The sequence below is a fragment of the Gekko japonicus genome, unplaced genomic scaffold (genome assembly GCF_001447785.1).
Source record: "Gekko japonicus isolate JY-2015 unplaced genomic scaffold, Gekko_japonicus_V1.1 scaffold18, whole genome shotgun sequence".
In the NCBI taxonomy this organism is placed as follows: domain Eukaryota; kingdom Metazoa; phylum Chordata; class Lepidosauria; order Squamata; family Gekkonidae; genus Gekko; species Gekko japonicus.
The window spans coordinates 862,175-875,509 of NW_015170275.1; the positions used below are offsets into that span (position 1 = coordinate 862,175).

A 13,335-nucleotide genomic window follows, 5' to 3' on the forward strand; every position below is an offset into this window, starting at 1 on the left:
CCCATGTTCAGAAAACAAACAAATTTGATTAGTATGCTGCAACTTTTACCCACCCAGCATGTTGAGACCGTAGGGTGGCCCAGCCCACCAGAACTTCTGTTCTTGTCTCCTTCCTTCTTGGTAGCAAAGGGCTTTTTACTGTGTTTGGGAAAGGTATTGCATAATTGGAGTGGTACCATAAAAAACTGTTTAATCTGGGTCATTAATATCCAAAGGGCCCCCAGACTAGGTCTTTGGACAGTGCTATAATAAATATGCTGACTGATATGGAAGAAGCCAGTTCCTCAGATTTCTTGATCCCTGGCTGCTTAGGCAGATGAAGAAAGTGCTGTAAGGAAGCGATTGGGGGAAAATGCTAGGGGAGATGGTGAAAGAAAGCGGAAAGGATTGTTTTGGCTATGCTTCAGATAAGTTGTGATGCTCTAAGGGTGCAGAACAAAGTTGGTCAGTAATAAATGATAACCCTTGAGCCTTCTATTATTATAACCATAAGAAATGTACGTGGTAGAATTTTAAAGGTAATCAGTACAATATATGAAGTTACAGGAGCTAAACTACTAAGAAATCAAGGAGGAAAGAAGTGTTGGCAATATGTTAACTGTGGCAAAAATTACTGTAGCAAAACCTGGAAAAGAAGGAACATGCTATTGATAAGCTTCAGGGAGTCTGGTACATAATATACACCTGTAATGCTAGGAAAAAGGACACTCAAACTGTGGGGAAATGACAGTACTGTGGAACTTAGAACTGATGAGATGCATTGGCAAATTTAGTTGGATTTTTTTAGGGTACTTAAATGTGTTTCTTGTTTGAAATATGCCTGCATTTTTGTTTCTTTCCTCTCTTGTTATATTTCTACATATGATAAAATGTGAATTAGGTAAAACCATAAGTGTTTTTGATTTTGGCTGGGTCCCCCCCCCTTGATATGCTAAGAAAATGCTGTTGCGGATCTTATGTGGTTCGAAATCTGAGAAATTTTAGCTGAGCACTTGTCTGGCCATTTACTATAACAATAAAGGAGAAACTTTTCTATCTTCAGCCATAAGAAATACAGAGCACTTCTGAAGAAAGAGAAACGAAAGGAAAAAAGACAATTACTGGCAAGACTGAGAGATTCAGGTAAAAATCCTATTGATATATGTGTCACATCTTTTTGCCTTTTTTGTTGTGAAGGATTTAAAAAAAATATTGAGAGACAGTTGTCACTGGTGGATATTTAGAAAAGTATTCCAAAATTTTAAAAAAGTTTTACAAAACAGAAATTACCAATTACCAAAGTGAGGTTATATTATTGTAGCTGCACAATTGCAGTTTATTAGGGTCCACAAATATTGTTTGACCTATCCTCTTCTCAATATCCAATGCATAAATTAAAACTCTTGCAGGAAAGGCAGGAATATATTTCACTTCTGCTGGACTAAACAGCTGGAGAGACTCTAGCATTTATCTTACATATACCTGAAGCTGCTTTATACTGAGTCAGAACTTTGGTCTATGAAGATAAAATTTGTCTACTCTGACTGGCAGCAGCTCTGCAGGGTCTCAAGCAGAGATTTTTAATACCACTTATTTCTAGATTGTTTTAGATGGTGATTGAGCCTGGGACTATCTGCATGCAAAGTAGATGCTCTGTCACTGAGTACCAGCCTGTGTTAATCAAAATGTGGTACAGGTGAGAGTTCTGGGGATAGATGTGTGCTGGTAAACATTATTTTTTGCTAAGGGCAGTTGCTTTCATGAGCTTGTGAATTGATTTGTTGGTTCCTGCTGTTCTGTATTTTTATAATAAATTTTGGGATTATGATATAAATCTTGAATAATCTGATATGACTGTGGGTTGAATCCAACTATGCTTTTCCATTCAGATCTTTGGAGCCAATCAGTAGACCATTCATGAAAGATTACTGCACTTGGATCCAATCATTGTTGTTAATGGGGTGGTAGGGCTGCCAAGCCGCGGCGGGGGATCCGCACGTCTTCACAAGATCCCTGCCGCGGGGGACAGCGATACGCGTTGCACCGCCGTCGCCAGGATGTGATGCTACGTGTCGCTCTGGCAACGGGACTCCAAACAGCCCCGTTGCCAGAGCGACGCATAGCGTCACATCCTGGTGACGGCGGTGCAACGCGTATCACTGTCCCCCGTGGCAGGGATCCTATGAAGACGTGCGGATCCCCTGCCGCGGCTTGGCAGCCCTATGGGGTGGATCCAGCCATTGTCCACAGAGCTTCCTCCAGCCTGAGAAGCCTTCCGATTTAAGTGGCTCTTCCTGCTCTGTTAGATCCACTTAAATTGGAGGAAGTTGCCTTAGGATGAAGGAAGAGTCCTTGGAGTACTTCTCCATTTGAGGAAGAGCCTTTTAAGTTGGAGGAAGGCTCCTTGGGCTGGAAGAAAGCTCCAAGGAGTGGTAAACTGGGGTAGAATCCATTATAATGAAAATGAAACTCTGCTATAACTCTGCTTTATGTAATGAGTTTGGGTAAGTCCTCAGATGCACCTTGCAAGCTTAGGTTGCATCAACAGCACATTTTATTGGTGGGCAAGAAGGCTGCTGTGTTTTTAATTTGATCATGGTCTGACAAATGAAATTCAAGAGTTCATAATCTTGAGAATAAAGTTTGAGTCCAGTGGCACCTTTAAGGCCAACAAAGTTTTATTCAAGATATAAGCTTTCGTGAATAAAACTTTGCTTGTCTTAAAGGTGTCACTGGTATCAAACTTTGTTCTGCTGCTTCAGACCAACATATCTACCCACCTCAACTAATCTTGCAAATATTCCACTTGAGCCCTGACCTGGATAGTCCAGGCGAGCTCGATCTCGTCAGATTTCGGACACTAATCAGCGTTGGCCCTGGCAAGTACTTGGAAGGGCAATCTCCAAGAAATACCAGGGCTGGGATGCAGAGGCAGGTAATATCGCCACTTCTCTGAAATGTCCTAGCCCCACTAGGGGATCACCAGAAGTCACCATGACCTCCAGGCTCACACAAAAAATACCAAAATAAAATAAAAAAATAAAAGAATGTTCAGCTTGATTTAAATTAATTGCAATACCAACAGGATGGAAGAACATACTTTCCGGGCCCTCAGCGTTTATGTGTGCAGCCTTAGCAAGCTAGAGATTCGTAACTGAGGCTAGTGATGTGCTGGCATGTTAATGTTTCATACATAGCATGATTGCACAGGTAGATTATATGAGAAAGTAATTTTATTTTGTCTGCATCTTTGGAATACTGTAATAGTCTCTATTGTATGGCAGTGATGGTCTGCAATTGTCAGACTTATAGAATATAGTGAGCCTCATGATTTTAAATCTAAAAATATCATCCTCTGGTCAGAAGCAGCAGAGAAAAATGCACAGGTGTCTGAAGAGGAAGAGCTGGATGAAGAAGAAGAACTGCTTGAAGCGGAAAGGTGAATAAAAGAGCCAGAAATATAATTTGCAGCTTGATCTCTCCGATCAGTTGACTGACTGTGCCCTTTGGTAGAGGGGAGTGTTCTTCTCTGCCTGCGATTTTGGGATAGTACTGATTTAATGGAAAGGCCGTATGCAGGGTCAGGAGGACCCTGGCTTTGTTGGGGGTTTGGGAGGACTTGCAAAGCCATTCTCACTCAGATGGCTTTCTGTTAAAAGTCAAGTTTTGTGGTTGACTTGGTTGTTTCTACTGTGAAATTTTCAATTGATTGATCGGTGGTCATTGAAAATGTTTTTAGATTGACCTATGTTTAATATGTGTGAGATTTTATATTATTGATAAACCTGCTGGTGTACCTATTGTAAGGCACCTTGAGTAATTTTTGAGAAAGGAGGGATAGAAGTATTTTCATAAATTTTAAAAAATCCTAGGTATTTACTCTGAAGTATGACTTGCCGACTTTAATGAAGTTTTCAAGTTAGTATATGAGAAATTGCAGCCTTACCTCCCCATTTTGAGAAATTTGCCGTAAAATTTACATTAATTTATTTATGTCTGTATTTCCCTATGCAAACTGTTTTCTTTGAAAAAAGCCAAATTTAACTAGAAAAGAAACTTTTTGACTTCCTTCTCCCTCTGTAGCCTGCCCCTGGGTTCAGTGAAGCCTCTGAAACACTATAAGGGTGGTGTGCAGTGGGAGGAGGGAACTGATAAAAATTGCCCCCCCCCCCCACTATTGACAGCAAATGTTAGGACACACAAATCTAGTAGCTCTTATTGTTTAATGGTAGCTAAGAACTAATTATATTTGCAGGCAAAGACTGCATGAAGAATGGTTGCTAAGAGAAGAAAAGGCCCAGGAAGCTTTTAGGATCAAGAAGGAAAAAGAAGAGGCAGTGAGAAAACGTCAGGAAGAAGAAGAGGTGCAGTATACTCTTTGACACAATTGTGACAAGCCTTTGGGGCTGAGATTCTGAATGTAGAAAATAATTATCTCACTCATTCCTTGTCTACTTTTGAATGCTTCTGCAGCACTAAACTGTAGCGATTGTGCTAATCAGTTCAACCTGTAGACTGGCTAAGCTTTCATTGATTGCTGTGGGCAAATTTTATTCAGTAAGGGTGCTAGTTAAAGGCTTTTGATAAAATGTCAGGTTTGGGCCTGATATTGTTACTGTATTAGGGAATGAAAAAGAAGCTGTTACCGATAGTCTTTGCATATTGGTAGTGAGTAGACACTTACCAAGTCAAATCTGTTGTAGTTCCTTTAATAGCCCAAAAGGTGCACCTGGACTGATGCTTTGGTAGAAGGGAAACTAATTTGATGTTCAGTTGACTAATCTGTTAAAAGACAAATTACTAATTGTTTAATTACTTGACAGCCTAATTTAATGTAATAGTGTTTTTCATAATTCTTTTTTTAAATCTTCTTTTTAAGATGACTGAATAGTTTTGTTTCTTCTTTTTTTAAGCGAAAAATAAAAGAAGAATGGGAAGAGCAGCAAAGGAAAGAACAGGAGGAGGAGGAGCGGAAACAGCAAGTGAAGAAAGATAGAGAGGTGATTCCTGCTCTAGGAGGATAAACACAGTTCATATCCTCTCACAGTAACCAGGGTAGAATTCCTAGAAAAGTGCGGGACTCTATATTGGTTTACTTCATTATGAAGGCTAAATGGGGTGGATATAACTTTGATTTTGGAGCACGTATTCTAGATTTAATCCTCATGCTAAATACAGTAAATGTTGTTTCAGGTTTACAGAGTACAGCATTCCATAACTGCTTATCAGGGTTATATAGTTCTGTTGTAATTATTGTTGCTATTTTTTTGGGGGGGGGGGGTTATATCCTGCCTTATCCTTAAAGCCATAGGCAGTTTACTATATTCCATTTTTCAAAAGGAACAGGAACTGGGCAGAGAAATAATCTCCCCAGAAAATGATTAGAATTGACCTTTGGCAGCTGCCTCCTCCTAGCTGGTGCTGTATTTTCCTCTGCAAGGGGGGGCACAGACTGAGTAGCTGTGGGCAGTCTGTCATTTTTGCACACTCATAAGAACATTAGAGAAGCCAATGTTGGATCAGGCCAGTGGCCCATCCAGTCCAACAATCTGTCACACAGTGGCCAAAAATATCAGGTGCCATCAGGTCTAGCATTGGGGCCAGGACACTAGAAGCCCCCACACACACTGTTGCTCCCCTCCCAGCACCAAGAATACAGAGCATCACTTGCCCCAGACTGAGAGTTCCTATCTATACCTTGTGGCTAATAGCCACTGATGAACCTCTGCTCCATATGTTTATCCAATTCCCTCTTGAAGCCGTCCATGCTTGTAGCCACCATCACCTCCTGTGGCAGTGAATTCCATGTGTTAATTACTCAGGTAACTACAGGATACCTGGCAGGATGGCAGAGTCAATGCAACTGGTGGCCCAATGTCCGCTACTTGTCACCACAGGTGGAATTCTTGCTGGGGGTCTCAGAGCACACACTAAGTATGCTTTTGTTAAGTGTGGTTTTATGATAGTGTCAGCTTCTAAGGAACAGTAACAAATGTAGTATAATAATTTTTAAGATCTTCATTTTAATTTGGAATTATATTGCGGCAATTCCTTAACCACTTTTCTACTCAAAGATGTTACAGCTCATCTTTACCAGACTCATTCATCAAGACGTATCTTTTTATGTAGCTTGTTGCGTATGGGAACGAACATATTAGAAAGTAGTATTTAATTATGCTCAGCAATTTCTGCCTTAATTCTTTGTTTACTTAGAGAACAGGTGATCTTACTAATCTGGCCCTATACAGTTTGGGGGGTTGGATATCTTCCCCTTTCCCTTATCTTTTAAGTTAACCTGTCCAAATCTGTATCAAAGTTGAATAAGCATAAAGTTGAGCAGTATACCACCAAGACAGTACTCCTTTCCAGGATTTGTTGAAACTAGGGGATTGTTATTTCTCACTTATCAAAAAGAAAAACTAAGTTGTGGTCAGTTATCAGTTTCTGTTACTACTTTAAAAAGCCAGTAACCCTGATTGGAAAGGGATATGACAGGTGTGTATACTTAAGTAAATATTGAATGGGGTTTTATTCCTTGTTCCATGAGGTGAAAATCTATGTGGAGTGTTTGAACATCCCGCTTTTAATCAATGTATGGTTAGATATTGCTGTCTTACAGGGTCTCTGTTGATTGCTTTTGGTTTGGGGTGATGTGGCTGACTTAACAAAATCTAAATGAAGGGCTTTTAAAAGGCCTTTTTAGGAGGGTGGGGGAGAAAAGCAAATACAATCAAGGGGGAATATTTATTTTTATTTTATTTAACCTTAGATTTACTATACCGCCCTAACCCCCGAAGGGGTCTCTGGGCGGTTCACATTATGTTGTTCTAAGAACTGCTATTCCTATCTAGGGCCACATCTAAAGTTGGGGGTGGGACTTTCTACCGGCAGTTGGTGCAAGCTAAAATGTGCTCAATACAAGCACAGAGGACTACAAGAGAAATTATCATGGCTAAGTGTTCAACAGTTGAATTCAGTGTACTTAGGATAATAACTGTATTTAGGATTGCACTGTGAGTGTCCTAATACTACATCTCAAGAGCTGCTTTCAAGCCAGTAGCTGTTTAAAAAGCATTTGAATACCTTTACTAGGGATGGGCATGAACCACAAAACTGCCTTTACCCTCCTGGACAAAAGACCATGTTGCATAGCACTCTTGGGATCCATACATTGGCACCTAGCTAGAATACCTACTGCAATTAGAAGCTCCCTTATGCAGCCACAGTAGTGACTGTGTTCCACTCATCAAAAATTGCACCACATTGATGCAGCAGATGGAGCTGGGCTTGCCTGGCCCTTTGGATATCCCTGAGCAACTATATCCTGTTTCTAAAGTGATGTTCCAGGCATGTTCCTCCATACCCGAGGCTGTGGCAGCAAACCCTGCAGGAGGAAATCCCATGATAAGTACTGGAAGGTGAATTTTGCCAGAGAATTTTAATAGGGAGGATTTTTAAGAAGCAAGGGCAGTTGGTTTTTCAAAGATGTATCCATGTGCCATAGAATATATCCCATATGTCGCTAGCAGGATTAGTCTGCAGTGATTCTTTTAACTTGTACTTACTGAAGATGGTAGCAGAGCATAACAAATTATTGCCTTTGCTTCCATTTAATTTCTAAACTTATTTTTTTCTATATCGGCTGTTAGGGAAAGAAGTTAGAAACAATACTTGGGAAAAGTGTTTTAAATATGTTTCAAGTCATGTATACTTTTGTGCTGAATGTCTTAATTGCATGTAAGCTTTCTTTTCTTTCTTGTGTTTAACAAAACTAAACCAAACTTTTAAAACACTTAGAATATGCAATCTTTAATGCTACGTATTAGGTTCTTAACGAAAGAAACCAGATGGGATGTCTGCATTCAAAGTTTTCACTAGTCCTGTGTTTGCACCATTTATAGGAGGCTGTGCAGAAGATGTTGGACCAAGCTGAAAGTCAGGTATGTTCGGAAGTCTTTTAACATAAAATGGTGATGCAGAGAATAGCTGTCTTGAGCCAGCCTCTCTTTCTGCTATCTGCTTTACATCATGCGGTATATCCCATAACAATAACATGCATTTGCTGAAATGGTTGAAAAACAGGATTTGGTGGAATGGAAAGTGAACAAGAAAAATTAAATGCTACCAGTATATAGTAAAAAGGAGGATTTGACCCATTTGAACCTGATCCAAAAAAGTGTGCAAAAGCAGCGTTCTGTGACAGATGATATACATTTACATTGAGGGAAAAGTTGTCAAAAGAGAGAACAATGTTGGTTATTGAAGGCCTTTACTTTTGAGATTTTTTGCTTGTTTACCTAGATTTCCATACTTAACATGTTAAGTGCTACACTTCCTTAAACCTTTGAACATAAAAAACATTTCAGACTGAAATGTATTCCCATTAAAATAAGCTTAATTGTGCTCATTTCTCACCACCACAATAATTTCACTATTGAAATATTACAACTTTATGTCATAGAAATATTGGTTTTGAAAAGCAAAGTGTTTTTATCTCCTGAATTCATTGCACGCAGACTTGAAATTCAATATACAGTACATTTATTTCCTCTGTAAAAGCTCTCCATGAGTCTTGGTTGTCATAACACACTGAATTGCCACTGAATGGGATTGCCCTGAGATTACTGATTTCTGGATTTTAGTTAACTTTTACAGTTGACCCTAGGAAATACAAATTGGGTATCCATTCACAATGCAAAAATGTGGCCATCTTGGTAACATTTTTCAGAACTTCTAAAAAGCTGCATTTAAGATCTGTTGGTGTTGATTTAAAGAAGAATTTATAGAACTAAGCATAATGCAAAATGAATTTGATCTTTTTAAAATAGATGTTAACTTTAATAGATAAAATATGTTCTCTAAAACAGCTAGAAAATGGAACTACATGGCACAACCCAGAACCTCCAGAAAATGTAGGAACGGAGAAAGATCGAGCCAATTGCCCGTTCTATATTAAAACAGGAGCTTGCCGATTTGGAGACAGGTAATTACTAAGTGATATTTGAGCCTTTGATTGTGTTTCATTTAGAGGCACGAAAAGCCATTTTCAGAGTTGCAGTTAATCAGTTGAAATACTTTTCCCATTAGTTCTGTAAATGAACAAATCTAATTAACTTGCTTGTATGGCATTTTAACTTGCAGGTACACAGGTTTAAAGAAGTGCAGAAATTACTGCAAATAACACATAGGAAAGCTTCTGTCAGTACCAAATGATTACCCCTGGTTTGAATGACACTTCTGTGCATGTCATAGAAATCAGGAGAGATGAGGAGATTGATGGGAAAGCATAAACGTTGGCTTGGCTTACTATCAAGTCACTGTTGAACTAACGTATTCTTAATTGTCTGCATTCAAAACATTGTGCAGTAAAGGCTACATAATTGCACATGTTTGCAGCATTTGTAGGTGTGTTTTTTTCTTTTTTCTAAGATGCTCTCGGAAGCATAACTATCCAAACTCCAGCCAGACTCTCCTTATCAGGGGTATGTTTGTTACTTTTGGGATGGAACAGTGTAAAAGAGATGACTATGACACAGATGCAAGTCTGGAGTACAGCGAGGAAGAAATCTACCAGCAGTTCTTAGACTTCTATGATGACGTGCTTCCGGAATTCAAGAATGTGGGAAAAGTTATTCAGTTCAAGGTATTAATATACAGACACATTTTGCTTCATCAAAGACAGTCCAAATTCAGTTATTTTCTTCTATTCACTTATGAAAATTCATAAATTCCTGTGAATTGGTGACAGTCTCCTAAGCAGGATAGTATCTCCCCACACAAAGTCTTGTGGAGAAATAGCAGAAAATCAGAGGCAACCCTAGTCTCCCAAGACCCCTTCACCCCCAACTGCTGTGGGCTTGAGTGTTCATGTGCACTGCTTTCATGCTGCCATGGCAGACTATATGTACAGGTCTCAGACAATTAGAATTTATATTTATTCAGATTTATTCTGATGGCAGAGAGCCTCTGCAGCTGCTTCCTCAGAGGTCCCCTGCCTGGACAGACTGACATGTGTTACAGCTAGTGAAAGTATCAACTACATAAGGCAGTCCAGTAAGGATACAAATCAACTGTGTTCCCAAGCTCAAACCAGAATACCATCATGACATCTAGAGTTAATAACTTTAGTAGAATCTTGTTCAAACATATAACATTAATCTCTTATTTAACTTTCGATGTAGGTCAGCTGCAACTTCGAACCGCACCTCCGGGGAAATGTGTATGTTCAGTACCAATCGTGAGTATTAAAGATGAACAATAAAACTTAGCAGCTGGTGAACCTGAGGACACATAAAACATGTAGCATTTTCTAAATGAGCCAGGCTTTCTCAACATAGCTGACTACTTCTGGTGTGTCATGCCTTGTTTGAATTTTACTTGTTTTGTGGTTGGTTCTAACATCTCAAATTTATTTTAAAGGGAACAAGAATGTCAGGAAGCCCTTGCTTTATTCAATGGCCGATGGTATGCTGGGCGGCAGCTTCAGTGTGAATTTTGTCCAGTAACCAGGTGGAAAACAGCTATTTGTGGTATGTCACTTTAAATTGATATGTCTTTTGAGTATGTCTTCCACATTACTGTATTACATGTACAGTGGCACTTTAAAGTAAATTCAGAATATTTTCATAACCGTTTCGGCCCTGGCTCTGACCTGGTGGAACAACATCAGGGCCCTGTGGGATCTTATGCAGTTCCACAGGGCCTGTAAGGAGGAGGTATTCTGCCAGGCATTTGGTTGAGGACAGCGACGGCTTACATCATGGCTGGCACCCTTCCTGGATGGATCCCTATCCCTTGAAGGGTCTACTCCCCCGCCCCCCCGGCCGCCCATAAAGCAACCACAGGCCAGAAACAGAAGGGGACCACAAATTTTGCCACTTAATTTTAATTAATGAGTTATGTTTTGATTATGGTTTTATTGTTTTAAATCTGTACATCACCTAGATCCCCACAACTGTGGGGATTAGGAGATCCAAAAATGCAATTAAATAAATAAAATAATAAATGCAACCCATAATGTTCAACAGTCTATTCTCATGGTCATTCAATAATGCCACTTCCACTGGAATTCCACCTCAATTTTATCTCCATTAGAAACCAATATTTACCACTTTGATTTGCTTTTAAAATATAATTTTAATAACTACTTAAAAATCTGTTTCAGGCTTATTTGAAAGACAGAAGTGCCCAAGAGGGAAACACTGCAATTTTCTTCATGTATTCAGAAATCCAAACAATGAGTTCTGGGAGGCCAACAGAGATATTCATATTTCCCCTGAATGGACCAAACATACTGGTAAAAACTCTGAAAGGAGAAATAGATCAGGCTACCATGAAGAATATTATAACAGGTCTAGGAGAAGAAACAGTCCAAGTTCAGATCATGCCTACAAAAGAAATGGAGAGTCAGAAAGGAAAAAGAGTCATAAGCATAAGAAAAGGCACCTTCCTGAGACCTCAGGGAGTCATGGAAGAAGACAGTCACGCAGTAAGAAGAGACACCGGAGTCGCAACAGGAGTTGGACACGTAGTCGTAGCAGAAGTTCCTCTCGGTCAAGGAGTAGAGGCAGGAAAAGGTCCAGTAGCAGAGGAAGAAATAGTTGAATTACTGCTGAAGAATGACTTTTCCAAGGTGTTTCTGGCCAATAAATTCGAATGCTACCTGAGCTATTGCATACTAGACATCGTATGCTGTACTGCTTTGTTCCAACTTAGGATAATGTGAGAATACATCTGTGTCTGCAGAGCTTATCTGCCTAGTTACAAGTTATTCTGGCATGAAAGCTTGGTGTTGCTTAGACTCTTGAGTGATTCTAGTGCACTCAATGTTCTACAATTGCTCTGAAGCTCCACACCTTTCCTTTAGAGGTCTATGATGTAACAGATTGTGTGATTTGTTTCTTGAACAGATAATATTTTCACTTATGCCACTGAGTAAATCCTGCATGTGAAAGCATTGTGGTAAATACAACTAATACAACTGGTCCCTTTGCTGATCTGTGCAAGAACATGCTATGATCTAAAAGGCAGTTCAAAATTTAACTGTGGTAGAGTACAGCTGCATTGTCACTCAAGTGAACAAAACCAAAATGTAATAGAACTTGGGGGGGGGGGAGCTTTCAATGACATCAGTTTCCTGTCTTTTGATGGTCTCAAGGTAGGGTCAGGCAACTGGAGGAGGCTTGATGACTGCCCAGAACTCCCTTGATTTCCCTGTTTGCAGCTTTCATTTCATGTGCTGCCCTTAACCTTTCTTCAGCTTATTTCTTCCTTCACTGGAAAGAGGAAGTATACTTTCCTTGGAAGCTGCACAAGCAGCTTGTCCTCAGTGGATTTCTGAGTATGTACATGTTATACCAAGTGGAAGTAAAGAACAGCAACAGCTGGATGAGACGGGGAAGAAATTCTTCCTCATCTTTCCTTCTCCAGTCTTTGGATGCGATTTTTACCTGGTCTAAATAAAAACAAAAGTTTCATGTACGTATCTGTTCCTTAGTTTATTTGAAAAGCCATGGTCTTTCAAGTGTCACAGTAGGCAGTTTCAGTCCTGTAAGTAGAAGGAAGCAGCTGCAACACTTAACCTTTAAAGGTTTCCTCAGTGACATGCACACCTTTGTGGTTCATAATAGTAATTACTGCTTTTGTTTGTACCTCAGAACTACTGCTTTTGTTTGTACCTCAGAACTCACATTGCAAAAACACTTGTATGATCACTTTATACCTAAGCGATACAGTCTCAAGTGCTTCTGCAGTAGGAAGGTGCATCCTTATTTTAGTGCACTTTAGTAGAAATGTGACTAATGGATGTTTTTTCAACATTCAAGTATGCATAATTTTCCCCTCTCCTTATTTCTAGAAATAATTTAATAGGAAGGGTTCCTACTTACCTTTCAAGACCAATCCATGCTCTAGAATGTGTTCAGACATTTGGAAATATCCATGATAGTAATATGTGCCCTGTCCTGTGAGGAATTTCTGCAAGTTGCAATCCTCTATTGTAAATAAAAATTCCTTGGTTGATGACTGCACTTCTAGTTGTCTTTAGTAGCTCTTCCTTTTTACTGTAATTCTTACAGAAGTAGTTGGTAGGTTCTTCCTGGAGATCACCAACTTTAACAGACATGTCTTCAAATTTAGAATCACAACTCCAGCAGCTACATAAAAGCATGTTCTCAGGTGTACCAGCTTGAATAAGCATGGTTTTCTTGCAGGATTTTAGCAAGTTTGAACTGTGAATGCACACAGTCTCCTTAGTTGCAGAGGCTATGAATGACTGGAACAGCTCTTTCTATTAATAATATGGTGGCTAACCTCTGGCATATGTACCAAGTAGCTGAATACCAGACCTTGTTGTTC

General features: G+C 39.5%; 1 protein-coding gene across 1 annotated transcript in view; it reads left to right on the forward strand.

Annotated features, from left to right (window-relative positions):
- The window catches only part of ZRSR2 (zinc finger (CCCH type), RNA binding motif and serine/arginine rich 2), a 14,014-nt gene extending 1,014 nt beyond the window's left edge, over nucleotides 1-13,000 (forward strand). The window contains exons 2-11 of the mRNA XM_015417583.1: nucleotides 1,043-1,122; nucleotides 3,343-3,418; nucleotides 4,235-4,343; nucleotides 4,893-4,979; nucleotides 7,881-7,919; nucleotides 8,847-8,962; nucleotides 9,409-9,622; nucleotides 10,161-10,216; nucleotides 10,399-10,508; nucleotides 11,144-13,000. Coding sequence (XP_015273069.1) covers nucleotides 1,043-1,122; nucleotides 3,343-3,418; nucleotides 4,235-4,343; nucleotides 4,893-4,979; nucleotides 7,881-7,919; nucleotides 8,847-8,962; nucleotides 9,409-9,622; nucleotides 10,161-10,216; nucleotides 10,399-10,508; nucleotides 11,144-11,583 — 1,327 coding nt within the window. The 3' untranslated portion in view covers nucleotides 11,584-13,000. The remainder of the gene's footprint in view (nucleotides 1-1,042; nucleotides 1,123-3,342; nucleotides 3,419-4,234; nucleotides 4,344-4,892; nucleotides 4,980-7,880; nucleotides 7,920-8,846; nucleotides 8,963-9,408; nucleotides 9,623-10,160; nucleotides 10,217-10,398; nucleotides 10,509-11,143) is intronic.
- Nucleotides 13,001-13,335: the final 335 nt, after the last annotated feature.